The sequence below is a fragment of the Serinus canaria genome, chromosome 10 (assembly GCF_022539315.1).
Source record: "Serinus canaria isolate serCan28SL12 chromosome 10, serCan2020, whole genome shotgun sequence".
NCBI classification, from domain to species: domain Eukaryota; kingdom Metazoa; phylum Chordata; class Aves; order Passeriformes; family Fringillidae; genus Serinus; species Serinus canaria.
Window position 1 is genome coordinate 12,395,782 of NC_066324.1, and position 26,147 is coordinate 12,421,928.

The window sequence follows — 26,147 nt, forward strand, 5'->3', positions numbered from 1 at the left end:
CAAGCCCTGCTCCTTGGGCACCAGGGCATGGCTGCCCAAATCTGCTCTCTCCCTCCTTTCTCCAAGGCTAAAAGCACAGCTTAAGTACTTGGATTTCTTTGTTGTGCTTTCAGTACAGGCAGTCCCAAAGGAGACACTTCAGTCCAAAGGTCCCATGGCAGGAGAGTCAGGTACACTGGAGGAGAAGTGGCTGCACTGTCAGCACTCAGAACCCATCACCTCCCAGCAAGGGCAGTGCCCTGCATTGAAAAAATTCCAGCAAAAGCCCTTCCTGCAAATCAATCAACTCTGAATAAGTTTTATATCTTGCTATTCCAAGAAACAGGTTAAAGGTACTTCCACATTTTAAGAGTAAGGCAGGGATTCAAGAAACTACTGTAAAGGAAATGAAACACAATGTAAACCTTTGACTAACAGCTTCTCTTCTGGAATTAGAAACACCTACGGATGCTTTGGTTAACTAATTCCACGTTGTGCTTCACTTCAAAAGAAAGTTGCCCTTGAATCCCCCAAATTCAAGATTCTCTAAATGAGCAGTCATGTTGTGTCTGCATATTACAAACCCATAATTATATCTGAAGTCACACGCTTCAAGAGCTTTGTAATATTAGGAGTTTAGGTATAATTTAAGCTATCAAGAGTTAAAGTTATGAGATGGCCTACTTTTTTCAAGAAATAAGCTATTAGTTACTTAAACTCAAGCAAATGCAGTGAACTGGCTACCTTAATTTAGGAATAATCCCATACAGATTGACACACATTGCCAACTGTCTTACATTCTTATCGATCAAGATCTTTGAGCTCAGGGGCAGTCACTGTGAAAACATGAGGAGAGCAGCACCATAATTCATCCTATTGTTACTGTCTGCTTACTTTTTCCAGGGTGCCAAACTGAACTACCTGGGTATCAAAGCAGTTCAGCTGTAGGCAGAAAATGGCAGCATAGGAATTTATATTAGAACTGATGCATACCTGCTATTCAAATAAAATAACAGTATAAGCAACAAAAAAACCTCTGGTCCTACCTAGTTTCACATAAAACAGGAAGAAATTCACCTGCTTCTGTGTTGTTATGCCAGTTTATAATCAGAAAAACAAACCAAAGCACACCATCTTGTAAGTAAGAGGGGATTTTTAAAACTCAAGACAGGAGCTGATGAAGTTATTCCAGAGTTGCAGAGCAGTAAGAATCAATCAGTGCCATGAGCTGCAGTGCAGAGTGCAGTGCTGCATTAATTCCCTGGGTGTGTGTGTATCACTGCTCATCTCCTGCACGTTCCTGCTGGATGCCTCTCACAGCACCCAGGGCTAATCTCGAGGCAGCTTTACCTAAATAGAGAAACTGGTTTTAAAACTGGGCTGGGGAGGAGGAAAAAAAAGTACAATTCACATTTTACTAAAACTTTTTCAGGCTCAAACAGCTTAATGAGCACAGACATAAAATCCATTTAAAGCTTAAGTTCCTTGCAGTCATCTCAGAAACTGCTGCTCTCTGGGAGTGTAAAATGCAGACTGTTAAACTGATCTGGGTGTTCCCATCTTGCTTCCTGCGTTTTGGCTGACATCCTATTTTGCCATCACCATGCCGCTTACTGAGTCACTTCTCTCCGTCCAACTGTAGCTTCTATTTTTATCTAAGCAACAACAGTTTAATGTGCTTCTTTTGATTTTTTGGCATTAAACCAAATTCTAGATCCAATATTTGCATTTTGATCGGGGAAACTGGGTTTCTATTCCCTTAAGTGGACAAAGAAAAGGAATAAGAAAAAATGGTATCAGCTGAATCGTTTCTTGCTCCACAATGAAAACACAAATTCTAAAGTAGGTCAATCATTACAATTTCAACATCTGTATTTAGTAGAAGGAAAGCAATACCTGAAAACATTAACTTTGAGGCTTATTTCAAATGTCAATTCATGAAAAGTTACAAGAGAACATGTATATTGTAAAATACAACTGTCCCACTCTTACATGGGTAAATAAGTGCTGAAATATCAGTGTAAAGCTGTAAGATTATCAGTGCTGCAGTGGCTAGCAGTTTAAAAATAGGCCAGTTGTGGGAAGAGAACATTTTCTTTTTGCTGACCCCTAAACTAAAGGTGCTACTTTGTACCAACATGCTACCACTGGACAGGTCCTGAAAGCAAAGAGGACTTGGCTCAGCAAATGCCCTTAAGAGCACATCAATTTCTGTTTTCCTTTCTATTACTATTTCCTACATTGTGATTACATTAAATGTGACTACACAAAAAAACTGAAGTTATACTATAATGAAAAGAAAAATGCCTAAAAGGAGCAGACCAAGTAATTGCCATTAATTAATCTCTAGGTTTTTACATTTTTCCCTTGTCTAGCTGATGCTCTACCTAAGCTAGCATTAGAACAATCTGCATGACACAATGCACCCATCTGAACAAAACAAAAATTTAAATCCCAACAAAGCAAAAGGATTTCTGTCAGGTAAATTCTAAAATAATTAGGAGCAAACAGCTCTTTTAGAATTAGTGTGTGGTGCTGAGTGCAGAATAGACACTTGGCTGTAACTGGAAGGGAACAGAAGGTTTCTATCTGGCCTTCACTCACCACCAATGCAGTGATTTCCTACTCTGGTAAATATGCTGATAGAAACTTTGCAGAATTATACTGGAAACAAATTTCTGTTTTAAACTCCACCCTAGTCCCAGGGGGTAGCAGGGGCAATGCGGAGGTCAGACCCGGGCTAACTTCACAGGCACTGGCACCACAATGCAAAACCCATCCAAATGCTCAGTTTGGGCAGCTGAAGGAGCCCTGTGTCACCTTAGAACAGAAAGCAGAGCACACTTCAGCTTACAGAATAGGTGAGAATTCCTTCCTGAGGTGTTTCCTTGGCAAAACAGTGAGCATTTTTTACATCAAAACACAGATTTTCCAATACAAAATTTCTATGTATATAATTTGTTTCCACGCTTCCCTCACTGGTATTGATGACTTTCACCAAGGCTTTCCCAGCCAAGGGAACTCTGAAGATGGGAATGATGACCACCTTCATTATGGCTGCTCATTAACTGAAGAAGGAGCTTAGCAGCAGCCACATGGCTGAAGACACACAGACTGAAGGCTTTCATCAGCTTACTCTGTTTCACCTTAGCTGTAAATATCATTCTGCAGTGACTCCACAGCTGCTGCTTTCTTTGCAAATGAAACCCAGTGTGTGTTAGCAATGAAAAAGCACATCTATTTAGCTAATCCTCACCTCTTCCTGAAGGCATATCATCCATGTGACAGTTGCAATTGAGTATTAGGAAGTCTAACTCCCAGGCCAAGACATCCTTCCCATTAAACAGGTTGATGGCAGCTCTGCATTAAATTCCAGCTGTGACAGCATTTTTATAGTACATAAATAAAAGTGTGTGCCAAAAATTTTATTTCAGGCCCTAAACACAATACAATACAGCATGACATACATAAGTTTCAATTTTAATTTGTTTAACAATCCAGCCTGACAAAGATTCAACTACTTGCAGGCTTCTGTACTGTTTTATACAGAGATTGGTTTAGAGCTGGAAAGCAGTAATTTGTGATAATAAATCACTTCCAGATGTTACTGGAAAACAACACAGACCTTTTAAAAAGTCCTGCAGTAGGTATTTCAGTGCCTATGAGAGCTGCACTTAAAAAGACTAGATGTTTGCACCTTTTGCTGACCAGATTTTTGCTAAGTGTCACTCGGTTTATTCCACTGTAATGTATCTTCACAACAGACACAAGTATCTTTGGGCTCAGCATTTACAAGGATGAAGTGTTATCCTTGCCAAATATATTGGTTTCTAAAATTTCCCCATTAACACCAAGAATTTTTCTGTTTGGGGTATTTCATGCTTTATCTCATCACCTTAAATATGTATTGTACTTAAAAATTTGGTAATATACTTTAAAGTGTACTTGTGCTTCTTTTTCTATTAATATAGCTAAAATAACACTTCTTTTTTGAGGAGAAATATAAAGTAGCTTTCAGCTTTCAAAAGGATTTTTAGCAAATTGTTTAGAAGAGTCATTAAGTGCCTGACAAAACTGCAATGGGAACACAAAAATCTCACTGGGAAAAGCCATCTCTTCTCCTTGTCTGCACAGGTTCCACTCTGGTTTACACCCACCAGGCACAAGTTCTTCTTCCCTAAAACCACTGCAAGGAAAAGAACTGTTACATCATGTGCCCTTTGCTTCAGACCATAGTTGGACTTGTTGGAGAATAAACCAGAGATTGAAAAGTGCTGTGTGAGAGCTCTGACTCACTTTTGGGTGGAATCAGCAGGCATGCCACAGCTGCTGGAGTCAGGGAAAGCCCCTGGTAAAAGGACCACGTTGACTTATGGGACCACATTTTATGGAGACCTTTCACTGAGCATTCAGCCTTCAACACATATTGTTGTCTAGGCAAGTGAGGTTTCATAAGCACCAAAACCACTCAGCCTTCCACACACTCAGAAAACTTTCAACATCCAATACTCAAACGCTCATCTTCACACAGCAGTCAGGTGCCAGTGGGCCTGACTAATGGTTTTTGAAAACCATGCTACTGACAAAGCTCTTGTATGCTGAAAATCTCCTCAAAAGATACTTATCAGTATCTATTTTTAATAGATATTGCCATTTCTCAGCTTTACTGTGGTTACAAAAACCCCAATCAAAAACAAACTAGAGAAGACTCTGGGACAGGGGTGGGCAGAAGTCTACATGTTTTTTAAAAAAAACCCACCTAGTCTAATTTTTGGTGAGTCAATTAACGACCACTAAGAAAAATAAAACCAGACAAACAACTCTCCCATGCGTGGTTAGTATGTGATTTCTTCAGTGGCAAGAATTTTGATCATTTACATGCAGCACATTTTAAAAGTTTTGGTTTTATTACTTACATTACAAATTGGGTAAGAATTTAAAATAGGTGCTATCAGCAACTCATTAGTGCAGCAATAAACCCTGCACCCATGGAAAAAGCAACCCCTCTCCCTCAAGGATGGATAACACTCAATTTCAAATATCCTGGTGTCTTAGAGGAACCTGTAAAAACCATCAAGTAATGAATGAATGCCAGCACTGTTACCTAGGTCAGCCAATGGCCCTGATCCAGATAAATGAAGGTTAATTGGCATTATTTTTAAATTCTAGAGAATATGAGAGTCTGTGCAGTCTTCCACTGGGCTGAAAAGACCTCATGGGCCAGCAATTAAAAATCTGCAACTGCTTGGGCAGTAATAAACTTGTAGTTCAGTCCAAATCATCAAAATAGTCATTGTACATGTCTAGATGTATTTCATCTGTGCAAGTACTGAAGAGCTTGATGTATGCAGTTTTTCCTTCTCTTTGCTTTCACCCAGTTTGAAGACTTGTCAAGATCGAGCAGAGTACATTTATCTTGTTACAGATCAGACTGACCTTAAGATTTAAAAAAAAACAGCCAATCAGACTAATGAAACTCTAGAGCACCAGACCTTGGAAAGTACCTTTTTAAAAACTGGGCCCACTTGAACAGTGAAATTTCAAACAGCATACTTGTTTGCTTACAAAATTTAAGTGTCTGCTTTCCCTCTCCCCTTTGTTCAACCATCCTTCCAGGCGTGCACTGCAGTTTTGAAGGCTACCAGAACCATCCAGCCACCGGGCAAGTCACAGAACAAAACAAGCTTCTGACAGTCCAGACACAAAGAGTGCCAAAATGAACGCTGCTGGAGCAGGGATACTAGCGGTGTATTCATCGTGGGTCTGCTGCAAACAGCTCTCCCTGGAAGGGGAAGCTGTCACGCTGCTGCTGGCAGGGAGCAGGGCAGGGACAGTGAGGACAGCAGGCACAGTGTCCCTGCAGGGCGCTGCCCTGGAGTCCCCCAGCGGCCCGGCCTGGCCCGAGCCCTTTGGCTGCTCGTGTGTTTGTAACACCCTGTACTGCGGGTTCTTGGAACGCTCCTTCCAGAGAACCCAAGGGACGGGGCTCACCCCTGCAGGGCCACTGCCAGGCCAATCTGGCCAGCAGCAGCAGCATCCTGCTCCTCCAGATAAGCTATCAGTTTGGACAGAGGAGAGCATCCAGAGCCTGCTCGCCTGCTCTGACATCAGGTGACCCGTGAGTCAAGGGACAGAGCAATTAATTATTAGGAAAAACAAAACACTACACTAAAAATAGTGAACACCAGCAGCACATGAAGAATAACAGCTTTTATCGTGTCAAAGCTCAAGGCCCTCCCCAGCCTCCTTTGTATCTGGGCAAAACAAATTTACATAAGCAAAGGCAGACAAACAAATAAAACCTTACTTTAGTTCCTCCTTGATAATTCACAGCTATATATCTAATTAAAAGTAAACAGCAGGGAAAAAACCCTAAAAGCTGAGTTTTTGACCAGCAGAAAAAGTATTAATGCCCAAAATAAATATCCAATGCAACCTCAACCAGAAACTACCAAAATTACTTTCTTTCAGGGAAAATTGCTCCAAGATGAATTCAGCTCAGATATGCTAAAAGCTTCACTTCAGCTACTAACACAGTTCAGGCAACATTAAGGATTTGCCCACCTGTCAGTTTTAATAGATCTAATAAATTATTGTGAATGCTCAAGTTAAGCATCAGGTAAAAAACAAAAGCCCTTCACAAACATTCCAGAATCCAAGTGCCTGATACCCATAACTTATTTTGTCAACCCTCCCATTAGCAAAACCATTATACAGAGATTTTCTACTAGAAATCAATAAAGAAAATAAATTTTGTTATTATCAAGGGACAACAATGCATAATTTTGTTGGAGGAAGAGGATTTTTTCTAAGAGATAAGAAAACAGCAAGCACAGAAGAGTAGTCAGAAAGACTTAAAGTTTCCATTTAGAAGTATCTGATTACATGGGCTATTACTGTAAACAGCTGGTTTTTTGCAATCACTTATCTTCAAGAACTAATAAAAAACACATCTGAGAGATTTTTAGCACGGAACATTTTATTCTTACCATCTGAATCAGTGGCTGAAGAAAGTTCTGAAAGGATCAGAATTTGGCATGGGAACCCAGACAACAAGCAACCTGCCCTCTTTGTCCCCAGAAAAACATGCAAACTGGGTTCACTACACCCTCCTTGCTGGGCTGAATCCCTAGGAAACAACATTCAGAGAATTGCTTTTAGCATGAGCTGGTTTTCCTCTCGAGTATGGAAAAATGCTTGTCTGAAATCCAAAGATTTTGCTCAGAGATAAATTCCTCCCAGTCCAAGCTGGAAGCACGCCCTGCCAGTGGGGACCTCTGGGCTGGGCACAGCCCACGTGAATGCCACCAGCGAGCAGATGGCACTGCCTTATCTGCCTGCCCAGGGAAGAGGCAGCACTGCCCACAGGATTTCTCATGGAATTTGTGTGAAAAAGGCACAGACAAGGTTATGCCTCACCACCATCCAGCCTTGTAAGGTACCTCTGCTCGGTGCCTAACAGGAAACCGTATTTTCCTGGTCTTTATTGTCTCTTAAAACACCATCTTTCATAACAAGAAAATGACTTTTTTTCTTCTCCTTTCAAGATCCTCCATGGCTTACCAGCATTCCTGTTGTCACCCACTCACTACTGCAGTAAACTGGCCTGTGATTACTTTAATCACCAGTCCTCACTCCCCCTGTGTTGTTCTACACTCTTGATTAAAATGACTCTGCTTTGCAGCTTCTCCATTACGGTGATAAAGGCTTGTTAGCCTGTGGGAGCACAGTTTATCTGTCTCCATCAGCATTATCCCTTTGTCTCCACACAGCCCTCTGTTGGAAGCCATTGATTTAGCGTTTGATACTTGCATAAGGTCTGAGGTGAGGACAGTCTTTTGTTCCATGCTTGTATAATACCCAGCAAAGCACAACACCCAAGTGTGAGTCTTAATTTGGATCACAGATAACAAATAATAATCTTCAGGAAATAACTCCATGAATTTGCTTCCCTTAAGTCCTCTTATGACTGAATTAGACACCTGGAGGATGAAGAAGTCCTTGATCCATCTGACACAGCAACACAAAACAGTGAGGAAACACAGCCTGAGAATATAGAGGTTTAGTTCACAGCTACACGAAGTACTTCCTTCATTCTGGAAAGAATCCACTGCTGTAGTCAAGACCCACAAGCATAGATGTACCTCACAAACACAGCAAGAGCTGAGCAATCTACATGTTCTTAACAGCACTGATAAGAGACTTACAACAGGTTTTTTATGCTGTATGAGAACTGACCTGGACTTAGTTATATACACAGCTCTTGTTCATGACTTCCCAAATGGAAACCCCACCCTCCAGTACTTTCAGGCCATGAAGTTTAGTCTATAACAACAATCCTTCAGATGTCTTACCCTAAAAAGAGATATTGATATATTCTGGTTTGAATTGAACTACAGTAGGTACAGGACCCACAGAGTAATCTCACTATAAAAATAAGAGAGCACTTGGGGCATTCCCAGCATCCTGCTCACACAGCCCAAGGCCAGTGGGAGTCAGAGGAGAAGTCACATCCACCCCACCACAGGCTCCTCCTCACCTCTATGCCCAAATGCAGAGAGCTTCCCAGCTCCTGCTCCCTTTCCCCTTTGCAATGCCATTCAAGTTGCATGAGGCAATTTTCATGTTTAGTTAAATGGAAAGGATTCAGAGAGATCTACTCAGATTATAAACTTCTGCATTTAAACTGATTTTTTAACTGCCAGGCATTTTAAAGTATACAGTACTTCAGACATCTTTTGGAAAGATGTTATAGGAACTTCAATACACAAGGCCTCTAGGAATTCATATCCACTTTTTCTTCGTTTACCTTTTCTCCTTCTCCAGCTGGTTTGCTTTGCCTTTTAAAATTTGTTTTAAAGTCATAAAACCAACAAGTTATCTAGAGTTTCATAAACTTTGCTAAAACTGGAGACTAAAATGTGCTAGTTGCCATGGCAGTAGTGAGGAGTTGCTGGGTCAGGATGTAGAGAACTTCTCTTGTTCTGTCTCATCATTTGCATCAGAAGTTCAGCCATCTGTTATTAACTATTTAACAACAGTCTTGCTTGTTAGCACTGGTGCTTGTTTTTTAAGTCTCCCCACCTTCAGCCCTTTTGAAAATCTCCTAATTAATGCTGAAATTCATCTGAGGATTCAGTTATCTTTCAGGTAGGATGACCACCATTACTTCAAGTTGGCCAATATTCTCCTTTCTCACCAAGGAAAAAGCAAACACTTATGCAGACACCAACCTCTAGAAGCAGCAGCTTTTTATTGTTAGACAGCAATTTGAAAAGAATTTCATCAGACAGTAGATGATGTGGCTGAACTCCAAGAGAGGCTATATTCCTCACATTTAAGTACACTCCACTATACATTATCTTCCCCAAGTTCCAAAGCATCCCTCAGTCTTCTTTATCCCAACTTCTTGATACAGCAAAAGAAAAGTTTTGTAGTTTTATTTCAGAGGATGAATAGCATTGACTCAACCATGTGTTGCTAACAAGTAAATACTGCCTTTTATCCTCTGAGAGAATGTGAAATATGTTTGTCTACTTGCTGCATACATGAAGAAAACAAAACTTAGTTATTCATTTCCAAGCTTAGAATTTTGGAATTAAAAGCATTTTACCTTATCTTTATTCTGCTATCTTCATTTAAATCTGCATAACCTAAAGAAAAATACTCTGAGTCTCATTCTAGGAAAGCAGGCCAGTCTTGTTGCTCCTCACTCATCACACCCTCAAGAAATAAGTGGGAGGCTGTACAGTGACAAAAGGGAACAATGTATCTCACTGTTCCTAAAACTACTTCACAAAAAAAAAAAACCACACAAAAAAAACCCACCAAAAATACCCAAAAAACCAAAACCCAGTATTATTAGGGGCAAGGAAGAAGCCTTCAACAGGAAGTTCTTGTTTCAGTCATTTAACACCCTAACATATGCTAAGAGCACTCTGTTCACAGGTACACCCAACAAAACTCAGATCCTCCAAAATTTTAAAGTGGAAGAAAATTTTGAAAAATACTTATGTGGAATACAGAGAGTTGCAGGGCATCAGAAGGCTAAGTCACACATCCCAGTTACAAGACTATTTTCCAGGCTGGCCTGTCTTTCATGATGACAAGCAGACCAGCAGCCTGTTACATGCACAAATAATTTCAGAGCAGCAGAGCATGGCTCAGAGACAGCACAGGCTGAGATGCCTTCTCAGCCAAAAAAAATGAGAGATTGGGTAGATACAACCACACATGCATAGGATAGATCTGATATAATACAAGGGTTTAGAGATCCAGAACAAGAACCCAGTGTCATTACTTCTGTCTCAAAAGAGAATGATGCAACTGAACAGTCTAGAAGTGCTTGAAAAGATTTGCCATTTAGCATGTTCAGGAAAATTCTCCATTACAGATATTTGACTTCACATGTGAAGGCTTGGAGAAATACATCCAGGGCAGCTTTCTGACTATCAGACCATATCAGCTCGAGAGGCTTGCTTCAACTCCAACAAGAATGTGAACACTGATGGCATAACTAAGCTCAAGATAAGTACAGTCATGGGGAAGAACTATTAAGCACATTTTGTGCCTACATGCAAGGCACCTACTAATGCCACTGAGCTGCAATTTTTCCCCAAAAAAACCTGAAAAACAAGAAAACCAGAAACAAACCTAAAAGTGCAAATGCACTGATAATAATAAAAATGTAAAGAGCATTAACAGGGAGAAGAGATAGAAACACTCAAGAATTCAATAATTTTATTTTAATGGACAAGACATTAAACATTATAGTATGCAGGTTAAGTAGGAGCTGATATCCCTATAACTTTATTACAACATCATGTCAGTTAGAAATCACACCTACAAGCTGAAACCTCTGCAGCACTGCTGCTAGAACAGAACTATCAGGGTAATTAAAAAAGCACACAGGAGAAAAAGCACAGGACTTGTTAGGAAGTGTCCTCAGGTGAAGAATGCAGATTAAGAATTCCATTATTTTATCTGAAATACAGAAAAAGACAAAACAAAAAGCCCAGAGCAAACTATTTTCATAACATCTGACCTCTTCAACTGCAGCTTCTTTTTTGTATTCATCTTCTCTTTGTGCTACTTGATCTCCCAAAACTTTGATGTTACAAACCATTCATTGTCATCTAAGTGGTGGGTAATTTATCTTGTGGAACTTTGTCAGAACATGTTTGACCACCCAAAATCCTCCTCCTAGCTAGTAAGGCTACCTCCAGCTTCAGTAGGTTTCAGTATTTGCAGCCTAAATTATTGAGAGGGTGAGGTGGAGGGAGAGGCATAAGGCTAGCAGACCAAAGGCAGAGACTGTACTTCTTCCTGGGAAATGCAAGGAGCTCTGAGAGATGAAATTGATGATGGTGGAGCAGCATGAAGCTCCTCAGGTCATTTTCCCAGTGCTATTAACCTTCACCTACAACGCCTACCCTTAATGGTTAAACAGTAACCTGCTAAAGTAAAAAAGTTACAAAAGAGACAATATATGCTTCCCATAAAAAAAAAAAAAATCTGGGAGCGTGGCCAGGCCCATAAAATTGTTTTAAAATTTTATTTAGGAGGATAAATGAGGACATTACAACTCTCAAGCTGTGTAAAAGACTGCATTTTCAAATGGACACCAGAGCCTACTATGGAATTTTAAAAGCATTAAACAAAAGAACTTTTTTGATAGTTTTAGAATTGAACTGTGTCACACAGCACAATTCAGCTATTTACAAGTTTCCATGCTGTAACTCATGTTATTAAGCTGTAATAGTTCTCTGGTACTCCAAATAATAAAACATTACATAGGGTCAAAACTGAAAAGCTTAACAGAATTTCAGCCAAGAATCTAGTTTGCCTCCCTCTTCCCTAATATATGGTAATTTTCCACACAGCAAAATGGCAGACTCACATATTTAAAATCTAATCTGTGCAATTATGAAATTTCACTTTGTCCTCTCAAAATTCCTTACTACTTTACAAAGCAATGCTTCAGTGATTCAAAGCCAATTTCCCACACAAAACACAAGAGTACACTAGTGGAATCATTCCTCCTCCTGTGCCAGGAGGGGGTCATCCAATGTCAGCAAGCTCGCTTAAATTAGAGCTCTTGCACTTTTCAGAGGAATATCAACAAGCTCTGGAGAGGATAAAAAAAACTGCTCTGACCAAGTGCAGTACTTGGTCAGAGCAACAGTCACATTTTTAGATAAGTTTGCATAAAAAGCAATAGATAATCCTCAATTCTGCACTGAGTTCAGTATAATATTAATTAGCCCTTTATGCCATATAGTTGAGCAACCAGTAAGATGCTAATTAAAATTACATATTTTTATTGCCCCCAAAGTTGACATATTTGCATCAGCTTCATTTGCCCCAAGACAAACAAGTAGTGGCAAAGGGCTAATAATGTTTCATGCATTGTTTCTAGCAGAAATCAAAATACTGTAATAGTTTCCTCCTGCTGGAGGAAAAAAAAAAAGAGGAGAGAGAAACTTGACCTACATAACAAGGCACAGAAGAAACTCAGGGTGTTTTTAAGCTTCAGGGTGTTTTTGGGAGGGAGAAGAGGTTGGTTTTTTTCTCAAAACAATGAAGAGTCAAACAGTTACATATGGCTACAGTAACTACAACTGTTAGCACATCTGACACTTAACTAGCGTCTCACTTTTAAAGGTTAAAAATCCTCCCCTCCTGTTCCAGGACATTTAATACTCTTGCCCTAACAAACTAATGAATTAACCGAGTTAATTTTTAGCCTGTCCATTACTTTCCTTTAAGGGAGGGTTAAAAAAGGAAAACGAAAAGCCAACACCACCTCACAGAAATTCAGCCTTTCATGGGCTCGGTACACGGAAGGAAAGGAAGAGTGTCTGGTTCGGGTTTCTAAAGGAACTGTTTACAGACTCAACCGGAGAGGCAAACTTTGCTACACTTTAGTATAGGTGGATTTCAAATCACCTTTCCCAGACAAACACCGCCAACAGCCGCCGACTACTCTGAGTTACACAGCTTGAACTTGTTTCACGCCTTGAAGCCTGTCCGGGCCGGTGCCACCGGCCTTCCATCCTCCCCCCGCCGCTCCGCCCGGCCCCCTCCCCGGCGCCCCGGGCCGAGCCGAGCCGAGCCGGGCCGGGCCGGCCCGAGCCGCGGGGCTCGCTGCCGTACACACCTTCTCCGCGCGGCCCGGCGCTCCCGCAGCGAGCCCCGCAGCGCCGGCGCGGCTGGGAGGGTGCCCACGGCATCCTCCACAAAGGAGGCAGAGTAGGGGCGCGCATAGCAACAGGGCCGGCCGCCGATTGGCCCCGCCGGCCGAGCGCCGGCCCCTCGGCACGGCCCGGCCCGGCCCCCGCGCCCGCCCGCCCGCCCGGGCCAGGTGAGCGGGGCGGGCCCGCCGCGCCACAAACCACCGGCACCGCCAGCGGGGCCACGCTGTCCAACCGGGACCGGCGTTCCCGGGACCGGGCTGCGGCGGAACCGCCGGCAGGCGGGGGAACCGGCGGTGCCGGAGCGCTGCCCGCACGCCGTGCCGGGGCCCCACGGAGGGGATGCCAAGGGCCGGCAGGGCCCGGCGGCGGCGGGAGCTGCTCCCTGCCCCGGGCGCGCCGGCACCGCGCTCCCGCAGCAGCGAGAGCAGCTGCCGTGCGTCTGTGCGCTGGCACCGCACACGGAGTGTTCCCGCACGGCAGCGCTCCGGAGTCAGCCCCAGCTGCGGGCTGTGAGGTGATGAATATTTACATCTGGAGCGGAAAAAGCCGCCAGCCCGTCCTCCTGCCAGCCAGCACCAGCCAACTTCCCGCCGCTCTTTTTCCACTGCTCAGCCCACTCGGGAGTGGCTCGACCGCCTCACTCCTCTGACCCTCCCGGAGCGCACAGCGGGGAGGAAGATCCAGCTCTCCTTGCACTACTGCAGCTCTTACTTCAGTATTTGTAATGGGCACTTCTGAGGACTAATTTATGAGGTTGTTTCAAGAGAGTAGTCTCAAAACAACATGCACTATTTTAGATATAGTCTAAACAATGTACTGGCTACGTTAAACAATTTCATCCAGCTCTGACGTATTTACAAGTATTAAAGTCAGATGACAGTACCATATTAACATAATCAGTGCAAAAAACCTATCTTGCTCTCAGCCTAACCACATCACAAAGCAAGACTAAAACACTTATTCTGTAATTAGATACCATGAAACTATGAAAAGTCCAGATCAAACTAGACTACACAACCACATTGAAAATCCAGTACCACTCACTAACCCATTCAAGAGCATGGAAAATATGCCACTTCACAAAATTAATTACTTTTCCCCACTCACAGTTTATATACCAGTATAATTTAGCTGTGGTTGCAAGAAAACAGTCTGTACAAGATTTTTAAGCAGACATTTTATCCGAGGAAGCTCAGATACCTTTTAGTAGTTGGCCCATTTAAAGATCTCACATACAGATAGTGCCTTACAGAGAGTTAGATGCAAAACATACCATTTCATAAGTCACTGACGTTCAAGCTTCCTGTATATTTTATTTTACCTGTCTGCTTTCCAAGTATTTTTCCTTCATGGAACATTTCCTTCTACAAAAACAACTGTCATTCACACAGTTGTCTGAACAAGCAATTTCAGGTTTTCTTAATCAAGCAACTACCTAGCATTTGAGAAAAGTATGAGATGATTTTCTATAAAACAGTTATTCAGTATCTACAGGAGGAATGGGAGGGGTAAGAGGAATATTTATCACATTAGTAAACATGGTATGTTTAGAAGTTTTGCTAACAAGGGGCAGGAGCAACAAAACTCGAGTCAATTCTCACAGGGGCCAGCAGAGACAGCATTCAGGAGCCACCAGCTGTTTTTTCAGGCCAACTAACAATGTTTCAGTGATGAGCAGCTGTCTCTAGATGACGGGCATACCTACCCACCACACTGCTCCTGAACAGTCCCCCCACACTGCAGCACAACCACAGAGATCCTTTTCACACCAGATATTCTTCAAGTACAGTAAAAGTAGGACAGCTTGTTGACACTCCAGCTTTTCAGCTTACAGTCCTAAACCAGCTGTAGGTACACTGAGCTGAGCTCTGTGCCTGTGGATAAACACCCCAGAAGTGAATGCATCTGGCCTAATAACATGCTACATTTATAAACTGAAATATTAGAAATTCTACCAAAACAAAATCTATCTTGAAGGACATTACTCATTTATTGGATCTCCCATGCTCCCACAAATTCCAGAGGCACAAGATACTTTACATGAGAATATGGTAGCACACAGAGGTACACACAGGACTTCATCCTAGGCTGCATACTTCACCATCATGAAGTACCTGCACTTCAAATACTATTACTATGCTCGCTCTTCTAACATTGGGCAAAATGACAGGCAATAATCAAGATAACCAGATTGTATTTTAACCCACCTTCTGCCACAAATAAAATAATACTTCTAAAAATAAAAAAGGTGAGGTCTTCATAACTATGGATTTTATCCCAACACTTTGGGAGTAAGCAGCCCTACATATTCCATAAAGCAGGAAATCAGAGCCAAGTATGGTTCATCTCAGTATCAAGTGAATTACAAATCAATTCAGAAGCACTTGCCAATAGACATAATTGGCATCATCCCTACATTATAAAGAACACTCAACTTTAACGTTTGAAGAGCCAGGCCAAAGCACAGGATATCTAGTAATGAGCCAGTTCAGAAAAACACTCTAATTCAGGTTCCAGCCCTCCCTTGTGCAGGAAAGGCAAGGTGTGCATGTGACCCCTAAGGAGCAAAGCCTAAGTGACTCCATAGCATCTTATGTTTACACAGCCTAGTCATGGAGACAAGCTAAAAATAAAAATACACTTCCACTAACACATCCCTTCCTTGAAACAAACATTTTGGATTGAGTTACTAATTTGCAGAACACAAAACCACCAAGTGCTCTCATGTAGACTGCCTTATTCCCCTTCTCCCAGTACAGATGCTCAATTCCTCAGAACAAAGCCGAGGTCAGTTCTTGATGCTTGCAGCGCATGTTAAAAAGATGGTTAGATACACCACTCACACTCTGTGTAAAGTTTTCCTATTACTTATGCTCAAACTCAAATTTCTTGAGTGAGAAAGGCTACATACAGTCCACAGTACACCTAGAGAAGCTGAAAGCATCAGATGCTAACAGTCCCACTATGATTTTTAAATCAAAACAAAAATTAAACCCAAATAAAAGAAAAATCAGTGTGCAACATAAAGCTGCTCGGATTTCATACTAGAAACCTACACAAGAATGAATTTTGCCAGCTAAAAAAAAAGTGTCCTAGAACATTTATAAAAGGCCAGTCTATCTTCTCAACATGAGGATGGGATGAAAGAACATACAATGCACCATCAAGCACCATGACTTTCATCTCTAGTGGATCCAAAATGCTTCTCATAGAAAGTTCTTAATTCAGCGAGGCTGTCGTAGCAAACATCCAGAGGCAGCACAATAACAGCCAGTCATGACCAGCCTAAGTGCTTTGTGCAAGGTGAGCCAGGTGTGCATTCTAGCACTTTTACATTGAACTTTGCCTTCAGACATTTCCAGTATTATCAACTATTCCCCCTGTTTCACCTGAACTAGCTATTTGGTTTTACTCCTCCACTCTTTACCAGCAGACTCCTCAGAGGGGTCCTCCACACCCTGCTTGTGTTAGCATGGTGTAGGCAGTTACACATGAGTACTACTGCTAGTACAGCTGGGGTGCAACCCTTACTCCAAGCCTATCCTCCAATTCTAGCTTTCCAGATACTTTGTTTCTCATGGTTTCCCCACAGTAAACAAAATTCCTCTGGAGACTCAAACAGCATGCGCTTTAAAAGGAAGAAGCTGTTTTCCCCCCAGATTAAAACAAAGCTAAGTCATACTTTTCACTAAAAGGTAACTGAAGTGGGAAAACTTTCTATATAGAGAAAATATACTTGAAGCTCCATTTTAAAGACATTTACAGCAGAGAAAAACGGGTTTTTACCTTTGAGCAGCATGAGTGTTGGTATCAATCCCTTTGACCTGTGTTCCCAGTCCATGCTGACCTTCACAATTTTGTCCCTGTTCAGTTCTTATTGATAGGAAACTCCTCCTCTTTTATTCCACATCACTGTAATATTTACTGAAGTTCTTCCCTTCTTGAAGCAACTATTCTCTTCTCCCCTACCCTCAAATTCACCTACTTAATGAAAATTTAAAAAATAAAGAAAAGTAAATAGAAGTCTTGAAGATTCATGAGTTTTTAAGATGCAGATCTTACATGCAAAGGAAACGCACCAGTACTTGTGACTTTTCAGAAAACTGCACATTAAAAAAGGCATCAGCCCAACATATCAGAACTTCACTCTCTGTTAACACAGAAGTTATGGCAAGGAGCCATCACAGACATTTACTCAGATACTGCTCTTACACACCCTCTCTGCCCCCCCAGTCTGCAAACAAAGCCTTCCACCAAACTTGCTGACCTGCCTGGAAGTGTGAGTTTGAGCCATGGTTTCTTTCACTTGCGTTGCTGGGCTGGTGCCCTGGCAGGGAATCAAGGAGAACAATACCTGGCAGGGGAGAAGAGCTTCCCATTGCTCTGAAAAAAAGGCAGGCTGACCACAGCAGCTCTTCCTGAACCTCTCCTTCTCCTTCCCTTGTCCCTCAGAAGAAACCAGCTGCCTCTCTACCACCTCCCACTGTGGTGCAGACTGTACTGAGGATATGGGATAATACTTGCCATCCTCAATTCTACTGAACTTCTGTGTCTCTTTTCGCCCTTCCTGCCCCCATTACACAAAACAAGCTGATACTTGCACAGCATCCTGAGAAAGAAGCTTGATTTGTTACAGCACAGAGAAGTGTGAAAGATGTCCTAGAAATCCTGAAGGCTCATTAGTGGGCAAAAGGAATCCCTGCATAGACCCATTAAGAGGTTAAAATAGCACAAGCAGTCACCTGCTCATAGACTCCCTAAAGTAGTTCACTATCCAAAATGGACTTACTTAACAACCTGGTTCCCAGGCACCTCCATGGAAAAAAGATCACTGACTTGTGTAATGTAAAACAGATGACATTGCTCACGTGCAACCAGAGTCCCTATTTCAGATATATTCTCCCTTTTTTATGCCTCAGAAGAAAATCCAACTTGTTTTTTTCCTTGGAAAAAGCCAATGGCTTTGGGAAACACATTGATCACTGCCAAGTGGGAAGCTTAGCTGCCCCATGGTTACTGGTACTACATACCTGCACAGAGAGAGACTGCATGCCTGCCCACCTAAAGCAAAGTGGTCAAGCCAAAATAAATGTGCATGGAGAGGAAGAACTCCCCTTACTGCTCCTGAAGAAACAAAGATGTTCAGAAGGTTCCTCAGTGAGACTATTGTTTGCCTTTATTCATTACAAGGACTGTTACAATCAGCACAGACATGAAATGCCATTAGTATTTCATGTGTGCAGAGTGCTTCCCTCCCCGTGTGTTCAGCTGCCTCACACACAGTTCCCTCTCCAAATTATCCCCCAAGAACATCCTCACAACACCCTATTACATCTTTGCATTTTGAGTCCATGTGATGTTGTAATACCATCCCAGACAGCAACTGAACCAGCTTTGGTCCCAAAGCTAGCATGAAAAATCACTAGCCAAAGAACCAGACAGGCCCATTTAACATGGAAGGAAATGTATTAGTGCAAGTGAGTTGGCTTTGACTTGGTCAGATTAACTTCGAATTGTTAAAAAAATATGGAGAATTTTCATGACTTACAATTTAATTATACTGTTTACAAGTAGCCTTTGTAAAAAAAAAAAAAAATCTCTTCCAATCTCAGTACAGTTCTGACTGCAGAGCAAGAATAACTCACATGGCTTCAGCCATGTGCTTGTAGCTATAGTCATGCCACCCTGCACGAGACCAGCAGAAAAAGGAATAGGTAATGGGAGTGAAGTCTTCCAAAGTCCAGCTACCTACCCAGGTCCAAGAGGCACTCTTCTGTATCTGCATTCATCCTTAATTGCCTACTTATTCATGGAGTTTTAGTACTGGGTAGTACAAAGGTAACCATGCAACTGTACATGTACTTCTAAAACAATTTTAACTTAAAAACTGGCTTCTGTCTAAACATTAAATGACCTGCAAAGACTGAACAATTTACCACCTCCTTGAAAGACAATGATGTTAGACACTTCCAAAAACCTAAAAAACATAGTTTATCAAGTATTACATTGGAATGGAGACCATAACTACCACTATATTTACAGTTAAACTGCAAGACCTTATGGACTAAAAGAATGGCTGGATTGTTACCTTAAACTCATTGCTGAAAAGATAATGGCTATTCCTCCACCAGTAAATGGCTGCTATTAGTAGAAGTCCATCAAAATACCAAAGAAACATTTTATAAACAGTGAAGCAGACAGAGCAAGTTCTTTTAACAAATGTCATATAGCTGGTTTGTTCTCGTCAGTTCCTCTGTTTTCACAGAAGACTTCTAATTTTAATAAGTAGAATTTCATTTGGCAGCAAACCCTTGTCTCTCATGAGAATCTGTATTTATAAATGTTAGCTTATTTTTAAAAACATTTAGAAGCTGGCAGACCTCAGATCCAATAATAATGTCAACACTGCCCTTAACAGCAAAGTCCAACCCAATATGTTTCACCCCAGGGATCTGAACTGACAAGCCAAAGTTTCTCACTGCAGCAAGTAAAGAATATGGTCAGAAGGGTCAGTTTATATATTCCAAGCCTATGGGCTTGGCATATCCACAGTCCCCAAAATATCCACCTAAATGCCACTCCAGCAGCATCTCTTTTAGCAACAGCTGAAGGCAGCTAATATGGACAACAGCAAGCAAACTACAAAAAAATGGCAGAGCTGTTACCAGGATGGTTCTCTCTGAGAAACAGCTATGCCATGAAGAACTCTCACTGCTGAACAATGATAAAAGCACCCTTCCAACCCAAGAAATACTTTTACAACAGGAAGACTTGCCTTGCTATCAATAGCTAGGTACAAACTGCAGAACAGGTAAGAAAACTAATTTCAAATTAAAACATGAGATTTTCCATTCTACAAATATACTTTAAATTTTTTGGTGCCTAACATTTTTAAAGAGTTAAGCACCTAAGAGCTAAGAATTCTTCCAAGTTGAGGTAGAAATTCATTAAAAAGAGAGTTTATACTGCCATTTTTCAAGTGCAAGGACAGAACTGTACTGAAAGCATCTAGACTCCACCCTCAATTCAAAAACAAAGCCTTCTGTTCCTGTTCACTCATATCCTGTATCTATATGTTATCTATAATCAGGACAAATCTGCTCTCCCCAAAGATTAGAGCTGGATGGCTCCGTGCCCCATAAAAGGAATCTGAGTGCATACCTGTCTGTTTGCTTGGCTCGGTGGGGTTTTTTACCCTGAGCAGTTTTAGGTGCTCTTTCCTCTTTCCCTGAGAGCAAGCAGGTTTTATTTGCCAGCCATGCAGGCAGGAGGAGCAGGCTCCCCGGCACACGCAGCTGGCCACACGTGCCCTGTTTGCCCGGGGGCTTCCTGGGGCAGGCACAGCGTCAGCCCGGCTCATCAGCACCCAACCTGCACTTACCTGTGGCAACCCAGCCCCGGGCATTGCCCCAACGCCGCTGGAGTGACAGCTCCACCGAGCAGGAAGCAGCTCATTTCCAGTTTATTACTTTGTTGACTGGCTGCATCATTCTGCCGTGGAAAAGTTTAAGTGCTTTGTGGCATTTCACTGAGAAGATACTACAAAATTAGAGTGTCTGGATCACAGTTCAATATAGGACACTAAACCAACACTCATCCTTTTCCAGTATGTATTTTCACTTCCTAATCTGCATACTCTGTAGCACATCATCTTTGCTAAAAAGTTTTCCATAACATCTTCACCAGTTAATATAGGGCATATTTTATGCTTATAAAACAAGGGCCTTACCCACATCTCCTAAATTAACAACCAACTCCACAACTGAACACACTGGTTCAGCTCACTTCCCCCGAGTCCCATGCCTCCTCATCCTTCCTGCTAAGAATCTAAATTCCATCAACTGTTCATTAATCTCTCCTCCAGCTTTCCCCACAGACAGATCCCGAAATGCCTCAGCTATGTTTCCCACAGGAGGCAGTAAACAGACTTTTACTGAGCCAAGAGTTACCTCTTTCTACACCAACCCACCAAGTAATGTGGCAGAAGTTCCTTAACCCAGTTACTACAAACAGACCCTGAGGCACATATCCAAGTTTGACTTGCAAAGAAGGAAGGAGAAGACAAAAAGCAATCTTCAGTCTGCTTGTTCCTCTCTTGTAGACAGAAAGTCATTTCTGTAAATTAGGATAATCTCGAGGAGGGAATTAATGCTTCAGAAAGTAAGAAAGGACTGCTTTTTGTTTAATTTGTAAGTGAAAACAAAATAGTCCCTACACAGAGAACACACATAGAGGAATGAACAAAGCAAGGCAATAAAAAAGTTAAAAAAGACTAGAATAAGGCGATAAAAACCAGCTAGCATGCATTTAGAGACAAACAAGCCTGTCCTCCTCCTTTAACTGATCATTCATGCAATGAGAGGGAGGGAGGAGTAAGGAGCAATAACTCCCAGCTATTGAGACTATAGCAAAACTTTTGATGTCTTGTAACATTTCCACAGTAAAATATGACTATACTGTAGATTCATCTAAACCACAAGATGTTTTCCAGTTGTGCACCAAGTGTACTCTAAGAGTACATAACAAGCCTTCTGAGTTTGGCAGCAAGCTATCACCCTGACATTATGCAATGTTTTCATTAATGCTGATGGTGAAACAGTGTGTTTATACAGTTTATGAACAAAGCTGAGCTGGAAAACTTTGCAAGCACTCTGCTACGAAGCCTTATTCTGTCTTCCAAACTCAATAAACTGCCGAAGCGACCAGGAGTCATTAGAACGAAGTTCAATAGAAGCAAGAGCAAAGCTCTGTACTTGAGAAAGGAAACAGCAGTCCAAACATGCAGCACGAAGCAGCTGACTAGGCAGCTGTACTGCAGAAACCAAACCGTGATGGTATCATGGATCAAAGCCAGGTAACCTGATATGTTGTTACTGAAGAAAGAAAAAAACCCCAAAAAACAACCAAAACTAACCCCAAACTCAAATATCACTCCAAAAATATTGTAGGTAAGAAAGGGAGATTAATTCTTCTCCCTGGCACCAGCAGAGGCTCAGCTGAAGAACCATGACCACTGTATTTTAAGATGCTTCAACAGTTCACTTTAAGAACAGCAGCACAGGGAAGGTAAAGCTGAGCAGCAGCCATCAGTACTTGAGTTACTGTGTTCCCTAGATAGTACAGATAGTTCTGGGAATGTGCTCAGAGCAGCCACTGTCCTCCCACACTCAAACCCACCTGAGGGCCACGTTCTGAGTGATGCTCATGAGAAACATCCTGGGAGTGCCCCATGCCTTTGCATGGCAAAGGAATAAGTCCACATTTTTACCTGCACTTTTAAAGAGCTCTTCCTGCTCTCCCTCACCCACAAAACTGCTCTGCAGGTTTGCTATGCAGAGCTCCTTATTCCATCCCCTCCACACTGCTCTCACACATTACGTATCTGTATCTGCAATTTTCCAACTTTCCCTCCTATGGAGGGAGGTAAGTACCTTAGTGCCAAATTCCCATGTTTTCTTCATTTCTGTCCATCCCTCTCACCTCCTTGAATTTAAACATCCTGTAGCACTTCCCACTGATAAAAATAGTTGCACATTTAGATCTCCTCTTTCCTCTCCTGCATCATCTATCTTTGCTGGGGATAACAAGAACCTTACTGGTAGTTCAGCAAAGGCCAAACCACACCTCTCCCAATGTGCCTGGGCAGTATAATCTTCAGTGCAGTGCTGAGTTAAATTCTAACAAGAACTGCATCCTTCTGCTCCAAACTGATTCTGATATAATTACTTGTAAGAACAAAAACCAAAAAACTCCAACAAATTGCAAGCCTGTTTAAAGTCTGCTTCTTTTTGCTTTACCTGGGGTGTGAACTTCCAGTCTTCCCAGAATTTTGAGGCTCTGTAGAGCAGTGAAAGCTGTGGCAAGCTGAGTGGTCTGCTTCTCCTCTGCCCTCTGCTATTAATCTGCAACGACTGGAAGCAGGTGACTGCACACTTGACTGCTTGTGTCCTGTGCTACAGCTGCTATGCAGAAAGCAGCACATGTAAACATTTGCATGATTCGTGCCTCCTAAGAGTCTCTGTGGGCTGCACATGGCATTTAGGCAGCACTTGCACAACCCCCTTTGTGCATGGTATTGCTCTGCTGTATTAGCACACAGTTAAGCTGGAGGTATCCACTAAAATGGCTGGAGATACCCTCCCACCTTTGGCAAGAGTCATGATTTACTTCAAGACTTTTGTTAATTATCTTAGAAGAATTTCAACACATAACTTCTGAAGGATTTTTCCCAGTTCATGGTAAACACTACACTGTACAGGAATCTCAATTTATTACCTCCCAGCTTATGGGGAAAAGAACCCACAAAAAATACCCCAGCAACCTAATAGCTTGCTTTCTGTACAAGTTTGGTTCCCTCCACCAGGGAACCAGGTTGGTTAAAAAAGGCATTTGATAACTTATACAGCAACTGAAAATATTTGCAGTGTTCTAACTCCTTCTGCCTAAAAATTAAAGAAAGGAATACACAAAGGTCATGTAGATGTGAAACTGTTAGATCAGAACATATTAAAGTTGCAATTATTGACTTAGGTTTTACCTGGCTATTTTGAAATATAATTTCACCCTGACAGAAAACAGTTTTCAAACTTCAGTGTCGGGTATTGAAATCTAAAGATCCTACAACCAACCAGCCTTGCTGCAGTAGATGGTGTGAAGGTTTAAGCAGTTAAGAAACAAGGAGGAAAGCAATGAGAAAGGCCCATTTCAAAACCATGGGGCATTTAAACCCCATTAATGTATTATTGCTTCTGTACTATCTGTGCTATCATCACACCATATAATCCTTGCAGCACATACAAACAAGAAATCCACCTAAGAGTGGTCATGTATGCAGTGTTGCTATTAGCAAACATGTCATTAACAAACCTAATTAGGACGTGTATGTCATGTAAGTGTTAGCATTGAATACAAGAATATCTGAGCTATATAAAAGTGTTTCTCAAAACACCAAAGTGATTATAACAGAAATAGAACATGTTTTTAAACTGAAAGTGACCAGATAATCAACAGACTCATCAAAAGCTTAGAAAACATAGATTATTGTTTTTAATTAACATTCGGAATACTACAATGAGCATATTTAAGATTTTCTTCAAAAAAATATCTTGCTTTAACAGGAATCAATAATCACTGCTCTCTGGATCAAAATAGAAGTCATGACTTATTTCCAACTCTAGGGGCATCAGCAGCTGTTGCTATACGGCAAAAGAGCTCAAGTGTTATAAACATATACGTAGACTGCCGTCTTGATTTTTCTATAAAACCAGATGTCAGTAATCCGAAAAAATGTAACCAAATAATCGTGAAAAATTTATATTTCACCATGCTTGTTATGAAATATCTCCATTATAACTAGGGAAAAAAAGGCACTGTCGGTTTATAAAACAACACAGATGTAAGTTATGGCTATTTTCAGGGTGTTTTTCAGCTATATTTGGATATTTCTGTACATCTGCTGGCTTTGTCTGTCGGTGCCCGATTTGCCTTTGACCGACTCTCGGCTCAGCACTGCAGGACTGTGCTAACGAGCCGGCTGTGTCTGACACACGAACTGCAGCATTCCCACAGCAAAAGCACTTCGCTACGGCGTTTCTCTCCTTCCATCCAGCCGAGACAATGGAAAGCCGAAGGGCAGGCAGGACACGGGGCTGTAACCCCCCTTCGCGGGGCACCATCCGCATCCCACTCCCACTGGCATTTCCCGAGTTGAGCCCGAGTATCTGGATTCCTTCCCACCCCCCAAAATGACAGGGGAGGGGGTAAGGAAATAGAGCGACAACATCGAAGCAAACCACCGGGCTACTTCTAATCCCACAGACAAAACAATCAAAAAGAAATGTACTGATAAGCCGTTTACCTCGTTCCGGCTTCATCTTCCCTGCTGCCTCAGCGAGGTCTGACAGGGCCGGGTGCCGTGCCGCTGTCCCCGCGGAGGCGGGCTGTCGCTGCCCCGGCCAGCGGTGTCACTGTCGCTCCGGGAGCGGGCACAGCCGGCGGGAGGCGGCCCCGCCGCTACGGCAGCTGGGCCCGCGGGCGGGCGGGCTGGCGGCGGCCGGCCGGGGGAGGCTGCGCGCCGGCGGCCTCTGCCCGCGCCCGGCCAGGGTGTCCTTCCGTGACACGGCGCCGCGCGGGGCTATTTATAACCTGCCGGGGAAAAAAATCCCACAACAACAGACCTCGGCTCACCCCCGGCCGCGCCGGCTCTGAGTCACCGCGGCCCCGGGCGACGGCAGCCCCTGCCGGAGTCCCCTCCCTCCTGCCCGCCTGCCTGCCTGCCCCGAGGAAGGCAGCGAGCGGCCCCCCGCCCGCCCCGTCGGGGCCGCGGCCCCCGCCCCGTCACGGGCCGGCGGCTGGCGGCGGGGGGCTGCGCCGCACCTTCATCCCCGGCCCCGCCGCTGCCGCCCGGGCTGCCGGGCCGTGCCCCCGCGATGCGCCCCGGTCACACAGGCCGCCCCGCCCGCCCAGCGCTGCTCTCCATGGCTCTGCCTCCGGCCCTGCCTCCTCCTCCTCGCCGCTGACTAACTCCCCTCCTCTCCGCCGGGCACTCCCCGCCTCCCGCCGAGCGGGGCACACACATCACAGCCCAGCGGAGGGCACGGCGGAGCAGGGCAGCTCGGCCGGGGGTACCCGCCACGCTCGGCCGCCGACGGGGGGGGGAAACGGGACCACCGCCCGCTAGGACCGCGGGCCCCGCTGCGCCCGCCCCGCGCCGCGCTCATCCCGCCCCCGGGCGGGCCTGCCCGGCCCACAGCGCCCCACGTGCCGCACGGCGGCCAATGCCCCGCGCCGCTGCCCGCCCGCCGTCGAGCAGCTCGGTTGTCACAGCAACAGAGCGCGGCCACGGCAAGGCTCGGAACGGCACAGTGCGGTCCCGCCCGGAGCGCGGCCCCGCTGCCCGGGGACGCCCGTCCCCTGCACTGCAAACGGCGCCGCTGGGTTTATGGTTTGCGAGAACGCTATCGTCCCTTCGCC

The 26,147-nt window shown here is 43.4% G+C and overlaps 1 protein-coding gene across 5 annotated transcripts in view; it reads right to left on the minus strand.

Moving 5' to 3' along the window:
• Window positions 1-25,902, minus strand: part of ATOSA (atos homolog A) — a 47,626-nt gene extending 21,724 nt beyond the window's left edge. The window contains exons 1-2 of one of the 5 annotated variants that reach the window (XM_050978340.1): window positions 25,551-25,902; window positions 25,033-25,319 (exon numbers count right to left, since the gene is read on the minus strand). In XM_050978340.1, the coding sequence (XP_050834297.1) occupies window positions 25,033-25,048 (16 nt within the window). In that variant the 5' untranslated portion in view covers window positions 25,049-25,319; window positions 25,551-25,902. Of the gene's footprint in view, window positions 1-12,927; window positions 13,047-13,138; window positions 13,285-22,972; window positions 23,135-25,032; window positions 25,460-25,550 lie in introns of those variants that run through there. The other 4 variants (XM_009089907.3, XM_050978341.1, XM_050978338.1 and 1 more) reach the window with 4 other exon arrangements.
• Window positions 25,903-26,147: the final 245 nt, after the last annotated feature.